The 25,627-nt window shown below is 45.4% G+C and overlaps 1 protein-coding gene across 3 annotated transcripts in view; it reads right to left on the minus strand.

Annotated features, from left to right (window-relative positions):
* Srgap1 (SLIT-ROBO Rho GTPase activating protein 1) overlaps window positions 1–25,627 on the minus strand; it is a 270,798-nt gene that overhangs the window by 52,405 nt on the left and 192,766 nt on the right. For all 3 annotated transcript variants that reach the window (XM_036169672.1, XM_036169674.1, XM_036169673.1), the window contains exons 7-8: window positions 12,857–13,078; window positions 9,921–10,022 (exon numbers count right to left, since the gene is read on the minus strand). In XM_036169672.1, coding sequence (XP_036025565.1) covers window positions 9,921–10,022; window positions 12,857–13,078 — 324 coding nt within the window. The remainder of the gene's footprint in view (window positions 1–9,920; window positions 10,023–12,856; window positions 13,079–25,627) is intronic.

A 25,627-nucleotide genomic window follows, 5' to 3' on the forward strand; every position in this document is an offset into this window, starting at 1 on the left:
ATGTCTAAGGACATGAGTTTGATCCTTGGAACCTACTTGGTTGAAGGAGACACTTGACTGCTGTCAATTGTCCTCTGACCTCCACGTGTAAGTCATGGCACACGCGCGCGCGCGCACACACACACACACACACACACACACAGCAAGAAAAAAAATATTACGTAGTTAGGAAATAAAAGCAATCAATCAATACTAGTCTGGATACCAAAAATGAGCACGCCACGGGATCTCTTAAAAAGATGCAGAGAATGGTGCATACCTTTAGTCCCAGAACTAGGGAAGCAGAGGCAGAGGGAATCTCTGTGAGTTCGAGGCCAGCCTGGTCTATAGAATGAGTTTGAGGACAGCCAGGGCTATACAGTAAGAGCTTGTCTCAAAAAAAAAAAAAAAAAAAAGATGCAGAGAATGTAATAGATTTTGCTGTTCCTGGAATATGTACAATGTAGAGATTTCTGTGAAAAAGCATATTTGAACATTGGTTTAAAGAACCCATGAGTATAGGCAGCGGCTTCAAAGGTCATGATTTATATACCTGTACCTATGAGGGTTAGAAGACTCGCTATCTTAGGTCAGAACAGTGTGTTCTTGTTATTTGTGGCAACATTTCTAAATGATGCACATGCTTTAAAAATATTGCATCTTAAATAGACATGAAAGAATGCACTAAAAATACAGCAGCAACACAATAGCTAGACCTGTGAGGAGCCTTCATGAAACTAGCTGAATGGGAACTAAATCATCTTTCTAAATTCAAACATACTTTTTAATATGATTTAAGGTATCTATGCATAAACAAAACAATAATTACTGAAGGTGGATATATTTTTTTAATAGCTCCCTGAGTTTTATATTCGCATCAGGAAATGGAAAGTCTGTTACTTGAATGAAACACGATTAAATAAATGGTACCCCTCTTTATTCACGGAAACTCCTTTATTTTACCAAGATGTGTGTGAGTGTTTGCGCCGTTCTCTAAGGAGTCAGGGAAGGCACCGGGGGAGGCTGAATTCTGAGTCATGTGTTGGGGTCACGAAGTAGGCCCTAGGACTCGAGGCAGAAGATGGAAGGGAGCAAGCGTGGCCTCTTGGATCCACAACATGAACGCAGTTTCCTGAGTAGGGGGAGAACGCCACTCTCAGAAGGACATGCCAATCAAGTCCCCAGCTTTGCACGCCCTTCTGTAGCAGCCACTGAAAGTTTTAAGAGCTGGAGTGTTGGACACTGGAGAGTCCTGCTTCCAAAATATCATGGGGCTGATGAGCAGTAACAGGAAACGACAGACAGACAGAAAAGAGTCGGGAGACCTTAACTTAGTGGCGAGGGAGGTCATGATTGTCAAGTTGGGAAGAAACAGCCAGAAGGAAGCCGCCAGGACACATTTGGAAAACATTCACAACAGAAGTGGAGGGTTTTTTTTTTTAGGCGCTGTCTTATGCGGGGGTGGGGTGGGGTGGGGTGGGATGACCAGAAATAGTAGAGTGACATGGAGCATAACTTCAAAAGCTACACAGAAATGTTAAGACACACAGAAATGTTAAGACACAGGCAGAGTGAAAGGTGAGAGTTTATACAAGAAGCTTTGATACTTTTCTGCTTAAAATACGAGGATGATGACACGAAAATCATCATTGAAGAGCAAGTTCCAAAGGCCAACTGTCGAAAACAAGACGACGGGGAAGCTCTCCCAACCTCCCAAGAAGACCTGACCTTGAACTAAACCAACAGAAGCCAGCATGGATGAAAATGAAAATCCACGCCTGTCGTGTGTCCTAGGTGACCTGTCAGGGGGTTGGAATTGGTTAATTAAAGTATGCTCACTGAGAATAATAAGACAACATCTCACTAGAACCATGCTCTGACGGCGGAGATACCCAGGGGTAGCAGCATTCCCAAATTCACCCAAACAGATCAGGGGCATGAAGAACCAAAATCAACCGCTTTCTTTCCGCACAATTCCCTTCTCAGACACGGTGGTGTCACAGTCAAATTTGGAGTTGCCAGGAAGAAGGAGGGAGTGACAGAAAGGCACCAGACACCGTGGCTGGGACTCCGTCTCATCCCGTGGGATGCTCTCTGTGAAGCATAACACCGGCTTCTGACACAAGCCATGATAATAAGTCACAGAGGGGATTCACCCAAATAAACATACTGCAGTGAACACAGCGCTCGTACTGACTCCTCCTTGGCTGTGGGGAAACGTGGGTGGGTTTGGTAGAAGAAAACTCCAAATAATTGACAAGGAACACACACACACACACACACACACACACACACACACACACACACACACACAAAACACAAACCTATTTTTCTCCTCAAGCCTGTGGATAAACATGAAAGACTTCTGTGGGATTAGAAACGTGATTATCATCATCATCATCACCATTATTATTATGAGTTTGTATATGCGTATGTATGTGTTGTACTACTGGGGTGTGTGTGTTGGTATGTCAGTATGTAGGGGCCAGCAGAGGACGCTGGCTGTTTTCCTATCCTGCTGTCATCCTCACTGCCTTGAGACAGGCTCTTTGCTGACCTGGAAGCTCACCTTATTGGCAAGGCCAGCCAGCCAGTGAACGCCTAGGATCTACTTGTCTCCACCCACCCCATGCTGGTGTTATAGGCATGTGCCACCACACTTTGCTTTCAGAATGTGGGAGCTGGAGATTTGACTCAGGTCTCCATCCTTGCACAGCGAACACTTACTCTGAGCCATCAAAAAATCCCCTGAAGGTCACTTTGCTTGTCTCAGTCTCCAAATACACCACGTTAGCTTGCTCAGGCGAGCTGTCCTCCTACTGTAACCAACAGAGACCAATCATTGCCCAGTCAGGGAGGCTGAAGGTCCAAGGTCAAATGTCGGTCTCCAGGTTAGAGCTCCTCTCAGACTTGGGTGGGAAGGATTGGTCTCAGAGCATTCTTCTTGGCTTATAAAATGCCACCTTCCCTTGGTGTCTCTGGGCTCCAACTCGCCCATTTTACAAGGACATCGGCCACATTTGATGGGGGCCCACCCCAACGATCAGCCTTTAATTCAACAACCTCTTTAAAAATCTTTTCTTTAAATAAGGTCATCTTCTGAGCCACTGAATGTGGACACGTTAGCACCTCAACATAGGAATTTGGGAGGGGAAACACAATCCATGCTGGAACACACCCTGCACTCTCTGATGGCGTGGTGCCTTGAACCGTGTTTTGGATGAAGACTTCCACATCCTTTGGGATTGACTCATCTCTCTGAGAAGATGACCTCCCCATTCAGGTACTTCACTGATACTGTCTGTCTTTCTATGACACCACTGTATCATTTCAGATGGATTTAAAACAAAAGAAAGGGACCGTGTGTGTGTGTGTGTGTGTGTGTGTGTGTGCGCGCGCGCACACGGAGAGTGGATTTGTGCCTAGCCTATGGAAATTGTGTCAGTGCAAGCCATAGGTGACAAGAGCAGAGGCAGCATCTTGCCTTGGCCTCTCCTCGTCCCTTAGCAGTGGTACAGACACCAGTGACCTTGTCTGAGTTGGATAAGATACTACAGAGCTGAAAAACATCCAGCCTTTGTTGCTGTATGTGGTTTTTGTTGAGGGGGTGGTGTAGAGGGAGTCACATTAATCCTCTGTTTGCCAGCATCTGACGTTGTATTTATAAACACTGGGGTCACTGATTTTTTTTTTTTAAACAAAATTCATTCTCAGCCGTGATTGACCTCAACCCAAGGGTGTCAACAGCCTCATTGCCCAGAGGCTCTTAGAACACAGTCCCTGCCTTCAGCTGACTCTCAGACAACCTGTTTTCCTGTAGTCCACCCACCCTGACTCTGAGTTAATAGTCCTGATGGATAGATTGGACTCTCACTGTGGTCGAGAGGATGATTTCAAATCCATGGTTCACAGGCATCTGGGACAGAATTTAGAGGTCTGTGTTTCTACCTATTGTGGGGCAACATGAAGCCAGGAATGGTTTACTCATCTTCATGTGACCTGTGACTTGTGCAGTGGACCACAGGGGCCGATGAGGAAAATTCTGCAGGGCAAAGATGAGGTCGAAGCCACGCTCCTTCTCAGGGGTGCCACAGGATCCTCAGCACACAGTGGCAGCAGGTGGTGGCTCTGCTCAGCCGTTCTGAGCTCTGCTATCTCCCCCAGGGCCATATGCTTGCATTCATCTTCCAGAAACTCCCCTTCTTTCTCTTGGGGGTTCCTGTCGATGAACATCCACCATTCTGAGAGTTAACGCTTATTTGAAACACAATATGTGTGTTTGCAGTGGAAGATGGTAGGTAGACGGTTCTCAGTTTTGTCTGGATGACACCGTCACTTAAGGGCCAGATGGCCACTGTCATTTACCTCGGCTGTCACTGTCAGCGCAGCATTGGAAAGCTGCAGGCCAACTGGAGAAGCTTAAGGACGGTGACAAAAGCCACAGAGAAGGCGGAGAAGATCTGAAGCAACAGTTAGAGCTAAGTGACCTGCTCCACATCTTGTATCTTTTTTTTTTTCTTCTTTCCAGAGCTGAGGACCGAACCCAGGGCCTTGCGCTTACTAGGCAAGCGCTCTACCACTGAGCTAAATCCCCAACCCCCACATCTTGTATCAAGATTGTAAAGAGCCTGAAGATTCCCCTGGAGGGTTCAGGCAAGGGTTTATGCAGTCATTGCTACCAAGAAGGAAAAAAACCCAACTTTTTTGGTGTGTTTGTATAGGTATGTGTGTATGCCTGTGTGGGTGTGTTTGTGTCTGTGAGTGAAGATGTGCACGCACATGACACATGTGTGGAGGTCAGATGACTACGTCAGGTGTCAATCTTCATTTTCTACCTTGTTTGAGATGGCTTGTTCACTACTACATATACCCAATTAGTTGGCCCGCGAATTTCCGGTGATTCTCCAGTCCCCACATCCCATCTTGGGTAGGAGCACTGTGCTACTGTGACTAGCCTTTTGTGGGTTCTAGGCATCTGAATCCAGGACTTTACAACTGATGGAGCCATCTCCCAGCCCGCGAACTCCCACTTTCTTCAGGGGTACACAGCAAGAGGGGTGCTAAGTAAGTAACAGGAACCACCCTACACGAGGCATTATGCCAGAGGCCAGCTTTGGAAAGGGGTAGCAACAGGTATGACCCCAGGCAGATATCCTTATGAGGATAATGAAAGAAATGATGTCACAGGTTGGTGTAGGTGGGAAAGGGTTTTGAAAAGGTTTATACTATTCGGTTCTCATCCTGTGGATATCAGATCTCCTGCACATCAGATATTTACATTAGGTTTCATAATAGCAGCAAAATGACAGTTATGAGGTAACAAGGAGATAAAGTTATGGTTGGGGGTCAGCACACCACGAGGATCTGCATTAAGGGGTCGCGGCATTAGGAAGAGTGAGAACCGCTGGTTGACAGTGAGGATTACAGGAGAAGTGGCCATGGGGCTGAGGTCTCGGGATGAAGGTGCGCAGCACGCTGAAGCTGAAACTCTTTAGAAAGCTTAAGACGTAAACAGTAAAGCTGCAAAGTGACAACCAACGTCATGAGCCCCTCCTCTGCCTGTCCGTCCAACGCAAATCTAACGGATCCCTTCCCACGCCTTTACTTTCATTTCAGCTGATGTACATTTTTGTACATTTTTACAAACATCTCTAGCTCCTCTCCCTCATTATGGCAGACATTATAAAAAAAAAATTAGGAGTGGAAATGAGGAGAGTGGACAGAGTGGAGAGCTCTGAGACACATGAAGGCCCCTCTTGTCTCTGTTCTGCGGTGATGTGCCCCAGTGCGCCCAGGTCTTCCGAGGTTTTAGGAAGAAGATACTGATAACTCTACACAAATCTTCCTGTCTTTATATTATTTATCTTCTTCTGATTGTATCACATATGTATTCCTGGCTGGCCTTGCATTCACAGTCAATCTCCTGCCTCAGCCCCTGAAGAGCTGGATCACAGGTGTGCTACCAACATGCTCAACACAAGTTCCAGTTTTTAAATGAGAACAACTGAGTTTTTAAAAACAAAGCATGGTAGAGCAAAGACAATTTTTCCCTGGGCCAAAAAGGGTCTCCAAGGGTTAGTCTAAAATCTCTCTTCCTAGGGGTGACCTCACAGGGTTTCAAGTGCTGGCTGACAGGTGGCGAAAGGTCCACAATCTGCCTAACTGAACTACCTGTCTACACAATCGACGTTACCCTTCAACAGTGATCTTGTCACCAGAATTCACAACTCTAGGTAGTTAGCTAAAGTTTTCTCATCCAAGTTCAGCCTTACCATGTGCACAGACAAGAGAATCACTGTGTGTTCTGTTCCCTGTATATTCTGGTTTGATACCCACGTGTCAGTTTTATGTCCCTTCTCTTATCAGAAGAAGACAGAAGCAAATTCCTTATTTACGGTAGAGACAAGAGCCACAGAGGGACCTAAACCAGCAAAGGCAGCCTGGCTGTTCCCAGGAAAAACACTTCTACCTTTGTGTCTCCTGGTAGTCAGAGCTCACCATGATGGAATCAGCTCCATCCCTCACACCTGGAAAAATACCTGAAATGTCACACATGCTCCTTGACATTCAGGGAAGGAACAGAAGCAGAGAACAAAATTCCCTGTTTTATATGATGTCAGCTTCCTCATCTTCTCATCCTCAGGGAGAACTGGGGTGGTGGCCAAACTGTTTTATCATCCCAGGCCTCTGCAGAAACCCTCTCCTCTCTCAGTACCGCTGGAAATCTGAATTCAAGAGCCCAATTTAGTTGTTCTTTATGGGGACGCTCACTTCCTGACAGTGCCCAGCAAGCCAGAGGCCGCACGTTGTGCTCACAGTCCTGAGGTTTCCAGTTTTCTGACTCTACAGCAAACCTTTCAGTGTTATCATGAAAAGGCACCACCTGCCTCTTCTGGCACATGAAGGCTGGGCTTCTTTTCCCCAGCCCTAATGTGGTACATATTAAGGGTCACAAGCTCAAATGTGCAGCAGCCAGACACAGAACTGGGGTTTGAATGAGACGATAAAATAGAGATGAGATGTGTCACTTCTCTTTTTGACAGATTTTTGTGACCCCCACTACACACACACACCAGACAGGGTTTCTCTCTGTAGCCCTGGCTGTCCTGGAACTCACTCTGTAGACCAGGCTGGCCTTGAACTCAGAGATACACCTGTCTCTGCCTCTTGTTGGGATTAAAGGTGTGTACCTTACCACTACTGCTTGTCTGATTTTTTTTTTTTTTAAAAACAAGTCAAAACTTCAAAGCCCCAATAAAACAAGCCTGTAGCCAGCCAACTTCGATCCTGTGTATAACACAGCATTTTCCTGGAGTCCAGAAAGTATTTTCCAAGTGAAGTAGCAGAAAGATATGAAAACAAAACAAAACAAAAAAACCAACCAAACAAAAACTCATTGCAAGGCCCTAGACATAAATGGTGGATCCACTGGGGACCAGTACTCTGCAGCAGGCCAGTGAGCATTCCTGGTACCCAGCCAAATCCGTAGCTCTAAATCATGACGTCATGGAGAGGCATGGCGTCCTCTGTAAAGGCTCACACCCGCGGTTCTTAGCCTTCCTAACTCTGTGACCCTTTAATGCAGCTCCTCATGGTGTGGTGACCCCCCAACCATAACATTATTTCATTGTTACTTCACAACTGTGATTTCGTTACCGTTATGGATCGTAATGTAAATATGGGTGTTTTCAGATGGTCTTAGGTGACCCCTTGTGAAAGGGTCAATGGAACCAAGAGGGGGGGGGCGCATGACCCATAGGTTGAGAACCACCCTTTACATAGACAGCTGCATCTTGAGTGAGGGCGGGTTTGATTTCTCTGGGAAGAATGGAGGCGGCGGCAGCAGCAGCAGCAGCAGCAACAACAACCACCACCACCACCAAAAAAACCCCAAAATACTCAACAGTAGGTTTTGATCCAATTACAATGGTGTAGAGGCACATTGTTCTCTTTTTGTTTTTATGTATGTGTGGGTTTGTGTTATACATGTTTTGTGAATATATTTACATACATGCCTGGGGAACCCACAACAGCCACTGGATCCCCTGGAGTTCTAGGCATTGATAAGTGATAAAAATAATTTATCTATCTATCTATCTATCTATCTATCTATCTATCTATCTATCTATCCATCCATCCATCCATCCATCCATCCATGCATCCATCCATCCATCCATCCATCCATCCATCCATCCATCTGAGTGTATGTGCAGGTGCCCACGGAGGTAGCAGAAGGTGGTGCTGGACTCTGGAGCTGGCATTATTGGCACTTGTGAGATCCCCCCCCCCCCCTCGCCCCATATGGGTGCTGGGATGTGAACTCTGGTTCTCACACCAACACAACAAGCATCCTATAACCACTTAGCGAATCATCCAGCCCCTTATTCTCTACGTTTCACTTTTTTCACACAGGGCCTAATACATCCCAGGCTGGCCTCAAACTCGCTATGTAGCCTCAGGATGACCTTGACCTTCTGATCCTCTTGGCTCTATATTGCCTCATCTCCTGAGTGCTGGGAGTACAGTCTCCAGTCACCACACATCGCCCGTCTGGCACTGGAGATTGATGTGCAAGCAAAACCCTCCACCAGTGAGTCACATCCCTTGCCCCAGGGATCTGCTTTGCTCGTCTGAGTCTGTTCTTTTAATTCCACATTCTACACTCTGGAAGTTATCTGTTTCTACATAACCTCTATGGGGCTGACAATCACAGGACTGCATCAAGTCTGGCCAATTAGAGATTTCCATTTCCTGGATGGAATGGTTGGTCCAGACTTAAGCCCAGCCACTGAAGAGATAATCATCTGTGTTGGATAAGGATGCTGGCATGGGATGAGATGGCAAGCAGAAGAACCACGGAGTTCTGGATCTATACCTAAACCCTACCAATACCCATATGTCACAAACCCAGTAACATCAGAGGCTGTTGCAAATACAGACCAATCCTGGGTTCCTATAAATCACCTTTGAAAGTCTTGAATAATGGGAAACCATCTGTGCTTCCTATTTTTATATTAGGAAAGCGTGAGTCGGATACAGTTGGTGGCCAAAACAAGCATCTGAACTGTGCAACTGGTTTCCAGCCTCACTATATAGTGATAATTCACATTTTATAGTCTATACTTTTAAGTATGTCCGCAAGTAATCATTTTTCTATCCCACTTCAAGTACTATTTCAAATGCGAATTTTTTTGCATTCACTTTACAACCAATGCCCACTTTCAGTTACCAAAAATTTAGAAACTATGGAAAGGCATAAGCAGGGGGCGAGGGGGGATTTCTCATCTTAGAAGATAAGATCACATTAACTTGTATTCTACATAGGACTGTATTTTTGGATAAATGAGATGAATTAGATAATTCAAGGAGCTGTTTTCAATATGAGCTATAGTTTAAGAAGACAGACTACGTTTATACGTACATGAAGTCGACCCTGGTAAAGCATTCATTTACAGAGGCATGCAGAACCTTTGCATTGATCCTCTGTGGAGAGTCTTGGAGGAACCCTGATAGTGAAGGGCACGGTGAGGAGACGGCCTTCAGAAGGACAATGACGCTGAGGCCATGTGAGAATGTCTTCCAGCTTAGGTGTGAGTTCGGATCCCAGTGGGTCAGGGAGAATGTTTACCTCCTCCCAGGGAGCACCCTCCTCTCCTCCCAGGGAGCACACTCACCTTACCTCCTCCCAGGAAGCATGCTTACCTCCTCCCAGGGAGCACCCTCCTCTCCTCTCCTCCCAGGGAGCACCCTCACCTCCTCCAGGGAGCACCCTCCCCTCCTCCCAAGGAACACACTCACCTCACCTCCTCCCAGGGAGCACCCTCACCTCCTCCTAGGGAGCACCCTTACCTCCTTTCAGGGAGCACCCTTACCTCCTCCCAGGGAGCACTGTCACCTCCTCCCAGGGAGCATGCTCATCTTCTCCCAGGGAGCACACTCACCTCCTCGTTCTCAATCTTGAGTGTGGCCAGTCGGGACTGCAGTTGTTGGTTCCTGAGCATGAGCTCTGCCTGGACCGGCTGCTGGGCGCTGACCTGACACACCTGATACAGAGCAAGAAGGTGCAGTTATGACAGGCACCACCACCAGCCTCAGAAGCACGAGGATCATCTACCGGTTTTGGATGTGAATGTGTGTCTGTGCGTGCATATGCTCGCCTGTTTGTGCGCACCTGGAGAGGCCAGCAGTCAACTTTGGGGTGTCTTTGTCTATTGCTTTCCAGAGTGTGTTGAGATGGTCTCTCACGGAACCTAGAGTTTACCACGTCAGCCAGACTGGCTGGCTGGCTGAGAAGCCCCTGGGACCTGTCTTTGTCTACCCACCCTGTTCTCACCCTTGGCCATGGTGTGACAGGTCCGTGAGGCCTGACTCTTTATCTAGGGCCTACAGATCTTTGCCCATTGAGCCCAGGAGTCTCACACTTAAACACCACATACAGGAGTCACATCAACTCTCTTGAACCCAATTGTTCCATTTAGAAAGGTACTTTTTTGAGATAGGGTCATACTATGTAGCCCGAGCTGGCCTTACACTTAAAATCCGATTTCTTCTTCTCAGGTGCTGAGACAGGCCTATGCCACCATGCCTGGCTACGTCTTCACTTTTAAAGAGATTTGGACATAAGGAGTGAGCACAAAACACAGCTATGGCCTAGTGCTCTCAGGGAAGGGAACGGCGGCAGGAAGCCTTGCTCTGCAGGCAGCAGGGCCTGAGACTGAGATCCGCGGCCGCTGCCGCCTTACTTTTGGAATCCTAATGAGCCCTGGGCAGAGGGTCAAGGATGGCCCAGGGGGACTGTACGGGCATAAGGAAAGGCATGGTGGGTGTTACAGGGCTTGCAGCTTGGGTGTGGGCTCTGCTGCCAGGCAGATGTTTCTGCAAGCCAGCTCTGCCTTCCACCTGTGGCAAGCTGTGTGATTTCAGTTTCCTGCTCTGTAAGGAGGCCACTGGAAGACTCCTTAATCCCCGGACTCTGTGAGAATAAAATGATACAATGTATACAGACACAGACCATTCAAAAAAGTGACTTATTATTGTTTTTTTTTTTTTTCCAAAGCCATCTTTCAATCATGGCTGCTAGCCAGTATCGGTTAAACCACATGACTCACCACAGACTTCATAAGGCAAATTAGGTACTAGAAGAAGATATTTTGGGCAAGATTTCAATGACAGATTTGGGCAAAATGAAAGCATCATTAAAATAGCACATGAAACAATCACTTCCTTTTTATCCTCCTTGCCACAGAAATGGTCCTGGCTGATGAAGGTTCCTTCTCATGGGGCAGCCAAACATTAGAAGCTACTGCTCCCTAGCAGAGACAGGCCGTAAGGAAGGGAGCAGACCCACCCCATTAATAGATCAGTAAGGAAACTCTTACTGTCCGACTGAAGGCATGCCTGTGACTTTTACCATTGCGTGTTTAGCATATCCACAATGGAAAAGGAAAACAGCAACTATTTGATTTTGGAAAGATGATGGTTCAGCTTATTGGCATATATGTGTGATACTGGATGTGTTGGCATGGACCTGTAATCTCAGCATTCTGGAAGCTGAGGCCGGAGGGTGGCGAGTTCAAGGCAAGTTACTATCTTAAAAACAAATGAAAATTTCATGTTGGTGTAAGAACTGCACCTATTGGAAATGCTTCAGATTTCAGAGGTCTGTGGACTTGGGGATACTAACATAGCCTTTACTGGTTGAGTGTCCCTAATCTGAAAATCCCAAATGCCAAAATGTTCCAAAACCTGAAATGTTGGAACAGATTTGTATCATCTCTTTCATAATTTGGGATAAAGGATGCTTGATCAGAGCTCATCGTTTCTCATTAAGTAATTTTCTAAATAAAAATAAAACTGACTAGAAATATAGTAGGTACAGACACATTTATACCTATCTATATCTATCTCCTATCCATATATCTATAATGTATCAATTATCAATACATACTCAGACAATCTGTCTACTTATCTATCTACCCATCTATCACTGATAACATGTTCTATAAATTTTCTCCCTGGTTTCCTCTGTTCATAGATAATGTATGTTGCTATAATTCATGATCAGTTAAAATGGTTTTCTTCTCTTTTTTTCTTCCTTCCTTCCTTCCTTCCTTCCTTCCTTCCTTCCTTCCTTCCTTCCTTCCTTCCCTCTAGCAGAGGGAAGTTTATTTCCCAGCACCAACATCTACCTATAACTTCAGCTTTAGGGGATCTGATACCCTCTTTTCACCTCTGTGAGCACCGCCCTCAGGTGCACATCACACACACACACACACACACACACACACACACACACACACACCCACACACCACTAAGTCTTAAAAAGCATTCAAGGCAGCTGAGTGTGGTCACTTTCAAATTACAGCCTCAGCAGTCGGGAGATGCAGTATCAGGAGATCAGGATAAGCCAGGGCTACCGAGTGAGTCTGAGGCCATCCTGGTCTGTTTGAGACGCTGACTCAAAAGAAGACTATGTGATAGAATAAAAAACATAGGAAGAAACAACTGACTCTTACAAAAAAGAAATCAGGGGGCTGGAGAGATGGCTCAGAGGTTAAGAGCACCAACTGCTCTTTCAAAGGTCCTGAGTTCAATTCCCAGCACCCACATGGTGGCTCACAACCATCTGTAATGAGATCTGGCACCTTCTTTTGTGTACATAATAAATAAAAAATAAATAAATCTTAAAAAAAAAAGAAATTAAAGGGCGGTGGTGGCACACGCCTTTAATCCCAGCACTTGGGAGGCAGAGCCAGGCGGATCTCTGTGAGTTCGAGGCCAGCCTGGGCCACCAAGTGAGTTCCAGGAAAGGCGCAAAGCTACACAGAGAAACCCTGTCTCGAAAAACAAACAAACAAACAAACATCAGTTACTGACCTCATCGCCCATGTGAGACTGAAACTCAAACTTCATTGGTGGGCAGAACGCAGCAGGGTACATCTCCATGAATCTCTGCTTGTCGCTCCTTGGCTCTAAGTTGTCAACAGCATTTTCAATAATGTCTAAGCCTTCATGTCGGGAGGTTTCGAGGTTGTACTCCGCCGAGAGGTACGTTCTGAGGGCTCTGTTCAGACTTGCATGGTAGCCAAGGTCACAGCACTTGAGAACAGATAAGAACACAGATAGAAATGTTAAAGCAAAACCGAGGAAAGACCCCACATGTGTGACCTGCAAGCCTAAGACTCAGAGGATCATGACACTGGGTTAGACATGGGTTTCTTGGAGATGACATCAAAAGCCCATGAGCAACCACAGAAAAATTAATTAGGATTCCATCAAAATGTATGCCTTTCATGATTTAAAAGACACATTAAAAAAAAAAAATTGAAAGGACAAACCAGAATGAGAAAAACGTTTGTAAATGTGAGTCTAGAATATATAAAGAACCCCTGCCATTCAACAATTCAAATTGTCCAAGTAGAAGACAGGCAGCGTCTCTGAACACAGACCAGCAAAGACGACAGAGAAATGGTCGGTGGCGTGCGTATCAAAAGACGGAGGTTGTTGGTTATCCGGGAAACAGAGAAGATAACTAGAGGAGGCTGGCCGTTGATGACTCAGTAGTTGTGAGCACTTGTTGCTCTTGCAAAGGACCAGGGTTTGATTCAGAGCACACACAACTGTTAGTTAACTCCAGTCCCGGGGATCTGCTGCCCTCTTCTGGCCTCTCTGGGTACTGCATGCACATGGAACACACACACACACACACACACACACACACACACACACACACACAGGCAAAAATACACATACACATAAAATAAAAATAAATAAATCCCTCCTCCCCCCCAAAAAAAGACAATGAGAAAGTAGCTCACACACATCAGGATGGATATTCAGATGATACCAAGTGCCAGGAAGGATGTGGATAAAATGGAAACCTAACACACTGTTGGTAGGAGTGAGCACAAAGAGCTACAGTCACTTTGTAAACAGTTCCTCAAAAGGTCAAACACACTGGTACTCTAAGACTCTGGGCTGGGCACGTGGCTCACTGGGTAGCCACGCTTGGTCACGCAAACAGAAGGATCCGACCTCACACCCCAGCACACCTGAAACCCAGAGTGTGGCTGTGCACGCCTGTAGCCCTTGCACTGAGTGTGTGGAGACAGAACACGTGGTAGGGCCGGCCAGCTCTTGGTTTAGTAGAGATCCTGGCTCTAAGGAATTGGGTGGAGAGTGACAGGTAATGTCTCCTGTGGCTTCTACATGCATATACCACACACACACACACACACACACACAAACACACACACACACGCACATGCTTACGTGTGCACATGCTCACAACTCAGCAAGTTTTTCCCTAGGTATAGATATAAGAAAGATAGAATAACTCGCACCTGAATATTTACAGCAGCTTTAATCATAACAATAACCCAAAACAATGTAAACATCTACCAATCAGTGGATAGATAAATAGTCATATAATCATACATTGGAATAGTATTCAGCCATAGAAAGGAACTATATAAAAAAAATTAAGAAAAAAAGGAACAAAATATGAATCCATGTTGCAACATGGATGAACTTTAAAAATTTTATGCTAAGCTGGGTGGTGGCGATGCACGCCTTTAATCCCAGCACTCGGGAGGCAGAGCCAGGAGGATCTCTGTCAGTTCGAGGCCAGCCTGGTCTACAGAGTGAGATCCAGGACAGGTACCAAAGCTACACAGAGAAACCCTGTGTCAAAAAACCAAAAAAGAAAAAAAAAAAAAGCTATGTAAATTGTATGAATCCTTTTACACAAAGTGAAGACATATCTAGGGACAGAAGACACATTAGTGGCTGTCTACTGCTGGGGGACGGAAGAATAGACGGGGTGGTTGCTGAGAGGAGCAGGATTTTACCTAGGGGTGATAAACATGTTCTGAAATCGATTGCAGTAACGGGTACACAGCTCTCTGACGATACTAAATGCCACCTGTAGTCTTGGTGCGTGAGCGGAGTGGTATGTGAATTATACATAATAAAGCTTTCAAAAATGTAATGGCAGAACCCAGCAGTGAAAGGAAACAATAAAGAATAGTATCCAAGTTTCATTCACTCAGTGCTGTGACGGATACAGCAATTTATTCAAATCCTTCTAGGAGACAAATATGCTAAGCGAGATTCCAGATTTGCATATTTTATTGACGACTTGAGACTAATCAGGATTGTTGAAGGGAACAGGCTTGGATCTGTCCAAACACCCGGAAAAGCCTTCCCTCCCTCTCACTCTCAAGTATGAAATTCTTAAATGAGGAATGGGTTGCTGAAGTCTTCTTATTATAGACAGAATTTGTTTCATATTCGTAGGAATTAAAGAGCTTTGAGAGGGCTGGATAGATGGTTCAGTGGTCAGGAGCATCTACTTAGCGTGCAGAGGACTGGGGTTCAAGTGCCAGCATCTACCTGGGTGGTTCACAACCGCCTGGAACTCCCGCTCCAGGGGAATTCCACGCCTCTGGCCTCCGTGGGCACCTACACTCACCTGCACACGCCTCCACCCAGACACAGACACATAATTAAAAATAAAAGCAGTTTTTAAGGAAAGGGCTTTGAGGTTCCCCCTGCCCCGAGTCTTTACTACCTTTATTTTGGACTTTTGTTCAATTCTTCATACATCTTAAGCAAATGATTTAAAAGAAGCATGTAAGCCTGGAAACAGGCTAGCAATTACTGACAACAGAATTTGTTACATTAAAAAAAAAAAAGGATAAATTCCTTAAAGAGGAAACACACAGTTTTAAATAGACAGAACCAGGTAATCTCCATATTGCATTAATGAAGTCAATCAACTCGGCTTGATTCAATTCAAATCATTAATCGGCCAGGTGCCAGGGGCTAGGCTCGGCTCCAGGCACACGAAGGCTGGGACACGGGGAAACACTTCCATCCTCCAGGAGATGGAACTGGAGCTGTTTGTAGGAGAGGGGGGCACAGAGAGCAGGTCCTCCAGGCTATGAGGCATCAACCAGCCTTTGCAAAAGGACATACTGAATTACATGCACTTAGGGACACAACTCAGTGGCAGGGTGCTTGTTTAGCATGCCCAAGGCCCCAGGTGTGCTTCCCCGAGAGTGTAACCCAAATTTTGTTTTTCCACGTTCAATGACCAAATTATTATCACCCCCAAATTATTAAAACGGCAACTTTAAAACATAGTTATTGTGAAATCCTGTTACTCAAAATGTGATCAGCAGCAACAGCTTCATGAGGGGCTTGTTGGAAATACAGAATATTGGGCTTGGGATATGGCTGGGCAGGTATGGATGCTTGCTGCCCAGCCTGATGATCTGAGTTTTAGTCCCAGGACTCCCACACAGTGGAAGGGTAGAACCGACGGCTATAGGCTAGTCTCTGACCTCCACATGCTTGCTCTGGCCTGTGCTCCCACACTCTTACATACAAAATCACACAGAAAAATACTTAGAAAGCCTTTAACAATGCAGAATGTTTGGTCCCGCCCCTGACCTATTAATTTGGAATCTGCAGTTTCAGAAGGATGCAGTGTTGAATGATTCAAACACTGAATGATTAAAACAATGATTGAGACACTTCCCCCAGAACACCCCAGGGACAGGGTCTTGAGACCCTGCCCTTTGGGGGGTGCTGTTTCCCCAACCTGACAAGAGGACCTGATGAAATATGATTTGATTTACAAAATCAGAAAAACAGCTGTGACGTCACAAAGACAAACAATACAACTGTGAAATGTAGCCATTGGTCACCACCATCCATCTCCAGTGAAATCAGCTGCACCCAAGTACAGAGAATGATTCATTTTGGTTAATTTGGAAACTCACATGAACAAAGACCTTCTTTTATTCCGCTTGCTGCTCCCAATCCATAATGGCTCCCTACAGTTTTGTATACATCAGAGGAATTGAAAAAGTCATTCTATCTTTCAATAACATCTTAGTGTATAAAGACATGGGTTTGTAAAGGAAATGGGCCTCATTTCTCTAATAGGTACTAGTGCTCAAAAGCAGCCCACGATTCAAAAAGGAGACAGATTCCTCTACCTGACTCTGAGGAAGCCAGGAGACCCTGCTGGCTTAGTTTATAAGTATTGATCTGGCGGGGAGAGTTAATAAAAAAGCTGCAATAGAAAGAAGCAACGGAGAATGGCCTTTTATTCCTTACACAACCCACCCACGTTCCTTAAAAGGGAAAGGATGGATGGCAGAGAGAAAAAGGGAAGGGAGGGAGGGAGGGGATCAGGGAGGGAAGGAAGGATGGAGTAAAAGGTAGAAGGGAGGAGGAAGAAAGAAGAGAAAGAAGGGAAAAAAGAGAGAGGAGGCAGAAAGAATTCTAACCCCAGCTGACCTGGAGTTTTGAAGAACACCTACTAAGTTTCCATTATTCCCCGACTTGAACACTTCACTCCACAAAAAACGACAAAAGCCCCGGGGTCTGTTTTCTATTCCCTGCACAGCCACGTGGATTCGGTCAGTGTGAGACCTGGCTTCACCGTGGCTTCCTAACAGGCTAGAGAGCAGACATGGCTTGGTCACTCATCTAGACGCCGTGAAGGCTCTTCTGGACTTGCCCTCCTGTGTTCAGGAGGCTTCTGACGGGCCATCGTCTTCTCTGACCCCTGGGGTGCTCATCAGTCTGTAAAGTCACCTAGTCTGCCTGATTTTGTCCCATCTGTTCTGTAGTATTTCCACATTCTAGGTTTCTCAAGCATCTTGAACTTAGAAGAAAAAGAAAACAGGAAAGAAAAGCTCTTCAAGGTCCTCTGAGAGCAAGGCTACCCACAGAGGCCTCTTATTTTTTCTTCCCTAAACGAGAAGTGGAAATGACATTGGATACGTTAGGACTCAAGATATTTGGTTAAAGAAGGTCTCAAGTAATTCTGCGGGGCTTATGGATTATTAACGAGATCCGAGAGGCTTCTGCACAGAGAGCTAGAGAGCTGGAGTGGTAGCCCAAGCATATTTAGTGATGAAAACATACAGGAAACCAACAACTACTTCATTCCGACAAAGCACCACTATTCTGAAGCGAGAACTCTAGATGAATACATAAAACCATGTACCAAGAATTGGGGGAGGAAAGACTGTAGGAATCAAAAGTGTGCATTAAGATAAAAACAACAACAACAACAACAACAAGATCCTAAGAACTGCTAAGATCCAGCCTCCTAGGTGTTAGTCTAATCATAGCAGGCTAACTTCCTCAGCCCAAAGGGTTGCAACCAGTATCAGACCGAAGAGGGGACCCAAACACTCAGGACAGGGATGAACACAGTCACTTTGTTTTGTCCCAAACACTGAGAAGCAGCTGACGCTTACATGGTGGTATCATACCAGGTGTGCAGTGGACCCCAGCTCCTCAGAAAGCCTTTTTCTTTCTCTTCCTCTTCCTCTCTGCACCCCCTTTCCCACAGACTCCATGACATCGGGAGCCCAGAGTGGAAAGAAGTCTGACGTTCCTGCTTCCCCAAGTCATAGCCAATGACATCTGCGGGGCAGCCCTAGAAGCACAGGACAGCACCAGGTACCAGCCCTGTGACTCCTGCAGCCATGGGGTCTGAGCAGGGAGGGAGGATGGGGGTTCCCTGTTCTCCAAAAAGTACTCTACCTTCAGTCCTATACTCTGGCCTCAGCCCGAGAGATGTGAATGGTCTTTTCTCCTGATTTTTACCTCTGGATTTCATTTCTTTTTCTTCTTTCTTTCTTTCTTTTTTTTTTTTTTTTTGGTTTTTCGAGACAGGGTTTTTCTGTGTAGCTTTGCGCCTTTCCTGGAACTCACAGAGATCCGCCTGGCTCTGCCTCCCGAGTGCTGGGATTAAAGGCGTGCACCACCACCGCCGGCTGGATTTCATTTCTAATGAAGCGCAGTTAAGATTCTGTATAGAGCTAATGTGAACATTGAGATGGGGAAAGAGAGATGGAGGGCGGTAGTCCACACCTAGAGGGGGCGCAGGCTCCCCCGGGGGAGCGTTGCTGACCGCAGGTGTGACACGCACCTTTGACTGTTACTTTGCCATGAGTATTGGATAAAGATTTCCCTATCCCTTAGTTTGAGTCTTTTGGAAAAGTAGGACAAGCCAAGGACAGGATTCTAAAAAAAGCAGCTTTCATATGCCCATGAGTGGCTTTCAAAGGACTTGAAGGTGGGGAGTCCAGTGCTCTTGTATTTACTAGTCAAGTGAAGAGAGTGGACTGCTTTGGGACTGCTTGTCTCCTTGTGCTCCCTGATTTTCTTCCCTGTTTATTACTTTAACCCAGAAACCATACACACATTTTTTTTTTCTTGTGTGTGTGTAAGAAATAAACGTCGCATGGGATCAAGCCAGACACCTTAATTCCCACAAGCACATTTTATAAACCCATTTTCATGTCAGGGTTTCTGGGCATCCATAGAAAGCTGGCGATTCTATTCTTCTTTGCTACTTTACCAACTGTAGCCAAACACTTAATAAAAACGAAGTTTTGAGCTTTCCCCTGAGCAACAAGAAGGTCACAGTGGTGCATCTCTGTAACAGGAATGGATACAAAGTGGAAAACGGGACCCGTGCTCCCGCTGATAGGTCTGGCTAACGAACAGCTTCATAATCCCAGTTACCTGATGCATCTCCCATCCACCTGACTCAGTTTCTCAAGGGGGGGGGAAATCTTTGTATATAAAATCAAGAGAAGGGAGAGGGATCAAACACAGCAGCCTCAGATAAGCACAGGCCAGATGGTAAATGTTACAGAGAACACAAAGGGTCAGAGCAGCAGCATGGGTCTGGGGGAGGGCTGCCCACCTTTCATTTAGGGTACCAAGGTGTAATGTATGCAAGAGGATGGACTCAACCCTGGAAAGTTCTGCAACAGAGCACAAAAGGCCCCTCCCCGAGCAAGGAAGCAAGCCCACGTGGTTCTGCAGCACAGACGGGTAAGCATAGCGGAGGCACTATGTAGACGGAACTGGGAGGCAGGATTGGGGGGGGGCACGTGGGTGCTAGTTCATAATGGGTACCTGTGAATATCTGGCTCTTATTCTAAGGACACAGGAGGGCCTTTGGAGAACTTCAGACAGGACAGCCGTGTCTGATTTCTGAGTTTTCGTGCTCGGATTGTCTGGGAAGAGAACAGAGCTTTGGAGGACATGAGGGCAGGTTGTAGGAGGGTACATTTCTGGAAGGCACTGGAGACAATGCAGGCCAGTGATGAGAGTCTCCGCCTAGGAGTCCAAGGCTGTCATTTTTTAGTGGTATGGAGGGGGAGTTTGGGAGCTTTAGGAGGAAGAGATTATGGGGTCTGGTGACCCAGTATATGGGAGGAATCAGGAACCTGGGTATTAGCCTTGGAAAGTGGTAGCCTTTCTCGGGGCATTGTAAGAAGACAGTTGCCTGTGTACAGGGGGGTGAAGGCGGGAACAAACAGACATAGATGCTGCTTAGGGAGTGAGCTGGATTCAGAATGCCTTCACAATTGCAGGACTGCTAGCTGGAGAGCTGATACACTCCTGAAACCCAGGAGGAGGGCCAGGGCCCATGAGACGGATCTAAGGGCTACCAGATGGTACTTAGGCAAGAGAAAATAAAGCAAGAGGCAGAAAGCTGGGACCATTCTTCAGAGGCTTTTGGCATCCAGAGCTCCAGAGGAATATGGACAAGAAATCACTGGAGATCAGAAACGACAATAACAATAACAACAACCACCACCAGTCCTCATTCCAGGAACGTATGCCCGTGGCATCACCACTGGAAAAAACTTTAAATACCCATTTCTTCACTCCTCTCACACATTTCAGTTTTAAAATACCCGTTAACAATCACAACGGATTAAAGCCATACCACAATTAGTCTATATGATTGCTACGATACGCTAACCCGCTGAACACGATCTCTGTGACCTTTCCAATAAGGGTTCAGGCCTGACGCGTATCTCTTTCCGGCAGGTTTCCACAGATAACTCTCAATACCACTGTGTGTGTGTGTGTGTGTGTGTGTGTGTGTGTGTATGTGTGTGTGTGTGTGTGTATGTGTGTGTTGGGGGGGGAATCTGACTAATTGAGGAGACTAAACTTTGAATAAGTTGCTTTTTAATGAGGCGTAGGTCCCAAGAGACAAAAAGATAAGGCTGAAAGCTGTAGCATAACTGATTATTCAGAAATGATAAACTAAAGGGAGTGGGGGGGGGTCTCTGGGCTGCAATTTAATTTCAGTCTCATTTTGTATAAATGGCCAGGAAAGCTTGTGTGACAGATATTTGGATGGAGAAAATTGGCTGGCGTAAGGGATTATCTCCTGGAAACACTCCACGAGAAAGGCTTAGCCCCCAAGCTTCCAAGTGAGCTGCAACCTTTCTAGGGAGAAGCCAGGAGAGCAAACTGCATGGAAAGAGAAGCAAATAATTATTATGGGGCACATGCTTGGTGACAAGGGACCGATCATATTTTATCATCGAGGACTTAGCATCTCTGAGTGCATCTCAGCAGTGTGGTCTGTCTGGAAAGAGGCCGTGGTGGCAGAAAATGAAGTCGTAGACCCAGTTATTTTGAAGAATTCCAAGTTTACAGAATGATGGATTTAATTATAGATTAGGGAATCCTACTGTTGAGTATTTAGCTGGGCTTGGCGGGGCACACCTTTAGTCCCAGCACTCTGGAGGCAGAGGCAGGCGGATCTCTGTGAGTTCAAGAGAAGGCTCAGTGAGGAGAATGCTTGCTGCTTAGGTCTAAGGACCTGCACCTGAAACCCTAGGATCCACATAATGCTGGGTGTAGCGATGGGTGCATTTGTGATCCCTGTGCTTCAGAGATGAGAGATGGAACGCAGAGACACGAGAGTCCCCAGAAGCTCGTGGGCCAGGGAGCCTGGCAAAGCAGGGGGTATAAAAGATTCTTGTTTGAAACATGCATATCGAGGATCACCACCCAAGGTCACTCTCTGACTCTCATATAGACACCATGGGCCGCCCATACCCAGACACTCTCATGCACACACATGTACACACAAACACACAAAACAGACATCTTTTAGCAAGGACATGGCTAGGAACTTGGCACTCAAGGACAAATGTGGCCATGCAGGAGTTGTCTTCTGGTTATAAAAGAACTTGATTTATTTTTTTCCCCAGAATAAACTGGAGGGTCTTTTGCCTTTAATATTGGAGATAGCAATGATCAAGGACATGAAACCTGTCCATTGTGAAAACAAAATATCCATGTATATATGCCTTCATTTTCTAAGACAATCACTTTATTTTGCCATAACATACATGTATGGGGTGGGGGTGGGGGCTGGAGAGATGGCTCAGTGGTTGAGGGGCCACTGGTCTCGAGGACCTGGGATCAATTCCTAGCACCCACATGACAACTCACTGTTTATAACTCCAGTTCCAGGGCTTCTGATACCTCATACAGACATACATGTAGGCAAAACACCAATGAACACACATGAACACACACACACACACACACACACACACACACACACACACACACACACTCACAGAGCGCTTGTTCTTGCCAAAGACCTGGGTTCAATTCCAAGCTCCCACGTGGTGGTCACAACCATCCCATGCTCTAGCCCCAGGGGATATAGCACCTTCTTCTGACTTTCGTGGGCACCTGGCATGCATGTGGTGTACATACATCCATGCAGGCCAAACAGTCATACACGTAAAATAAAAAAATCTAAAACAAGGGATTGCTGCTGTCTCGGGAGTTTCCGACACTGTTCCTCCTACTCACCACCCCGCCTCTGCCTTTCCCCGGACAAGGATAGAAACATGTGCATGCTGTAGAAAACTAAACATGTTCCAAGCAAAAACGAAGTGACTGTGTCCTTCCTTTTGCATGGCTGCTGCTCTGTGAAGAGCTGACATTATCACCCATAAAGCTCACACTTGCTTTGTCCACACACCACTTCAGAGTGTGCCCGGGGCCAGAGATGTCTCCTCTTTGTTTGTACTTAGCATTCACATATTTTCAAATCCCCCCCAAAAACCCCAAACAACAGCAACAACCAAAACCAGATGCTTGGATAGTAGCCAGGCTATCATATTCTTCATCACACTAGCTTTCGTACCAAAAAGTTGAGTTATAATATTTAATACTTTAAATTTACACTAAGATTTACCTCCAATACTTATTAAAGTCATGTGCTCAGTGACAAAAATCATCTTAACATGAATCCGTTGATCTCAAAAAGCACAATCAAGGCCTTAACACTGACTGAAACCCTAGTAAAGCTCTAAGAGCCGCTTTGATTTTGAGCATTGGATTTTTCCATTCTGTTAAAGCATTTCTAAAAGAGAAAGATCAAACTTACCAATTCCAATATTGATAAGTAAAGGCACTACTCACTCAAAACAGAAAAATTAGCATTGTTAAAAAAATTTTAAGTATCCTCAAATCTCCCAATAAATAAAAAACGATTTGAACAGGTCCATGAAAGTGTTGAATTAACTGTTAAATTTTTCAGCCTTAGTAGTTAAAAGGAGGATACTGAATTAGTTAGGGCATCACTGGTATATACCACAAATTGATTAATCTTGTGCTTCAATTATATTGAAAAACAAACAAATCACCTTGATTTTCTTTTAATTTACAACCTAAGGACAAGTTTTGCTAACCAGAAGTAAATTATAGCTCAGGTGTTGTTGCCAAGTTCCAAAACACTACATTTCAGCAAACTCCAGACTTAAGAGACTTCGGCATATTTTTATCTGTTATAAGGGAAACCACTTAACACCGTGACGGGGGAATCAGAGTCACATCACGCTAAGCTGATGTTAGCATTGCTCTCGGGGAGTTAAACCGCAGCCGTTACATAAGGTGTGGTTGCATCATTTATGATGTAGCCTACTGTGGAGTGGCCAGCTTGAGTTCATGGAGCCTTCCTCTAAAGTTCATTTTGTAGAAAATATAGTGGGTAGAGAAACACAGCAAAGCCCTCAACAGAGATGTGATCAGACAAATCCAGAAGCTGGGTATTCTGAGGAGTAGCTGTCTCTTCAACAAGGGTTTTGTCCAGAAAAGACTTAATGGACATGTGGCCTGGGGAAGTGTCCTGCACCATCCTCAGTTTGGTGTGATCTAGACACAGCGGCTGTGAAACACAATTTGAGGTGAGAAATGGGAATGCACCCTTCAAGGGCACTAACGGGGGAAAAAAAGGTTAAACAGTGTATGTAAAAAATGACTCCACATCTTCCTTGTCTAGTGTGTGTGTGTGTGTGTGTGTGTGTGTGTGTGTGTGTGTGTAGAGGCGGGTTCAGTAAGTCTGAGTTTTTTTTTTTTTTTTTTTTTTTTTGCCCGAAACATGGTTTCTCTGTGTCATTTTGGTGCCTGTCCTGGATATCTTGCTCTGTAGCCCAGGCTGGCCTCGAACTCACAGAGCTCCACCTGGCTCTGCCTCGCAAGTGCTGGGTTTAAAGGCGTGCGCCACCTCTAAATCTGAGTTTTATCACTGATAATCTCAGGTGTATGAGCTTTCATCACAGCTGGAAACATTTTAAATTTCCCATAGTGTGCTGGTCCTGTACTAATAAAATAATTTAAAGTACATATTCTATGGAAAATCCTTGACTTTTTGTCTTATGAATAGACCTATTTATGATCATCCATCACAGCAATTTGTTGGATATGGGTGTGAGAAGAGATGGACGAACTGAATTTTTTTTTTTTGAGACAGGGTTTCTCTGTGTAGCTTTGCGCCTTTCCTGGAACTTGCTTTGTAGATTAGGCTGGCCTCGAACTCACAGAGCTCCACCTGCCTCTGCCTCCCGAGTGCTGGGATTAAAGGTGTGTGCCACCACCGCCTGGCTCGAACTGAAGATTTTTATCAAGAGGTCTCCCCTTCAGTTCTCTGACTTTATGATGCTGTGACTTATAGAGATGCATTTTCTGACCTCCACGTCATTTCAGCTGTGCATTAAAGACGCCATTTTGACTTCTTGTCCGAGACAGAGCAAGTCTCCCATGAATATCAGTTAGCTCAGAATGAAATGTACATTATTCAATAAACTCACACAGCAGAAAGGATTCAAGGAACCTTTGCATAATAATCAAGCAGCTTGTTTTCCGCCAGGAAGGGTCAAGCTAATGGTTTTTAGGATCACTACTATATATGCAAAATGGGATCCTACAAAATAAGCAGCCATTTTAGAATGTCCACATTCACACTGCCTTAAAAGAGTGAATCAAGGCATGGAAAAATTATTTTCCTTCATCTTAAGAGTGTTCGGTTTCAGCAGATTCTGACTGCAAACCGATTTCATGTCATTTCTTTCAAACTTCACGTTTAAGTCATGCCTTTTGGGAGTTGTTCACATTTTTAAATTTCAGGTCGATCTTTAGAAGCCTAACTTTTGGGAAAAAAAAAAAACGGAAAATCATTTGGCGCATTCAACTGTCATCTATTTAGAACAGCGTCAATTAGATCTGGAGGTTGAAAACATCTAAGTCTGGGGTTTGCTCATTAGGTAAAGTGATTGCTGCTCAGGCATGAAGACCAGAGTTTGGGTCTCCAGAACCCACACAAAAAGGACAGACACAGCAGCATATGCCTGAAATCCAAGCACTGGGGAGGAAGATCCCTGCTGGCTAGCTGTTTCCACCACTGTTCTGTAGCTGTGAAGAGACACCATGACCAAGGCAACTCTTATAAGAGAAAGAGCTATATCCTGATCTGCAGATCTGCAAGCTGAAGGACAGAAC

This window comes from Onychomys torridus, chromosome 20 (assembly GCF_903995425.1).
Source record: "Onychomys torridus chromosome 20, mOncTor1.1, whole genome shotgun sequence".
Taxonomy (NCBI): Eukaryota; Metazoa; Chordata; class Mammalia; order Rodentia; family Cricetidae; genus Onychomys; species Onychomys torridus.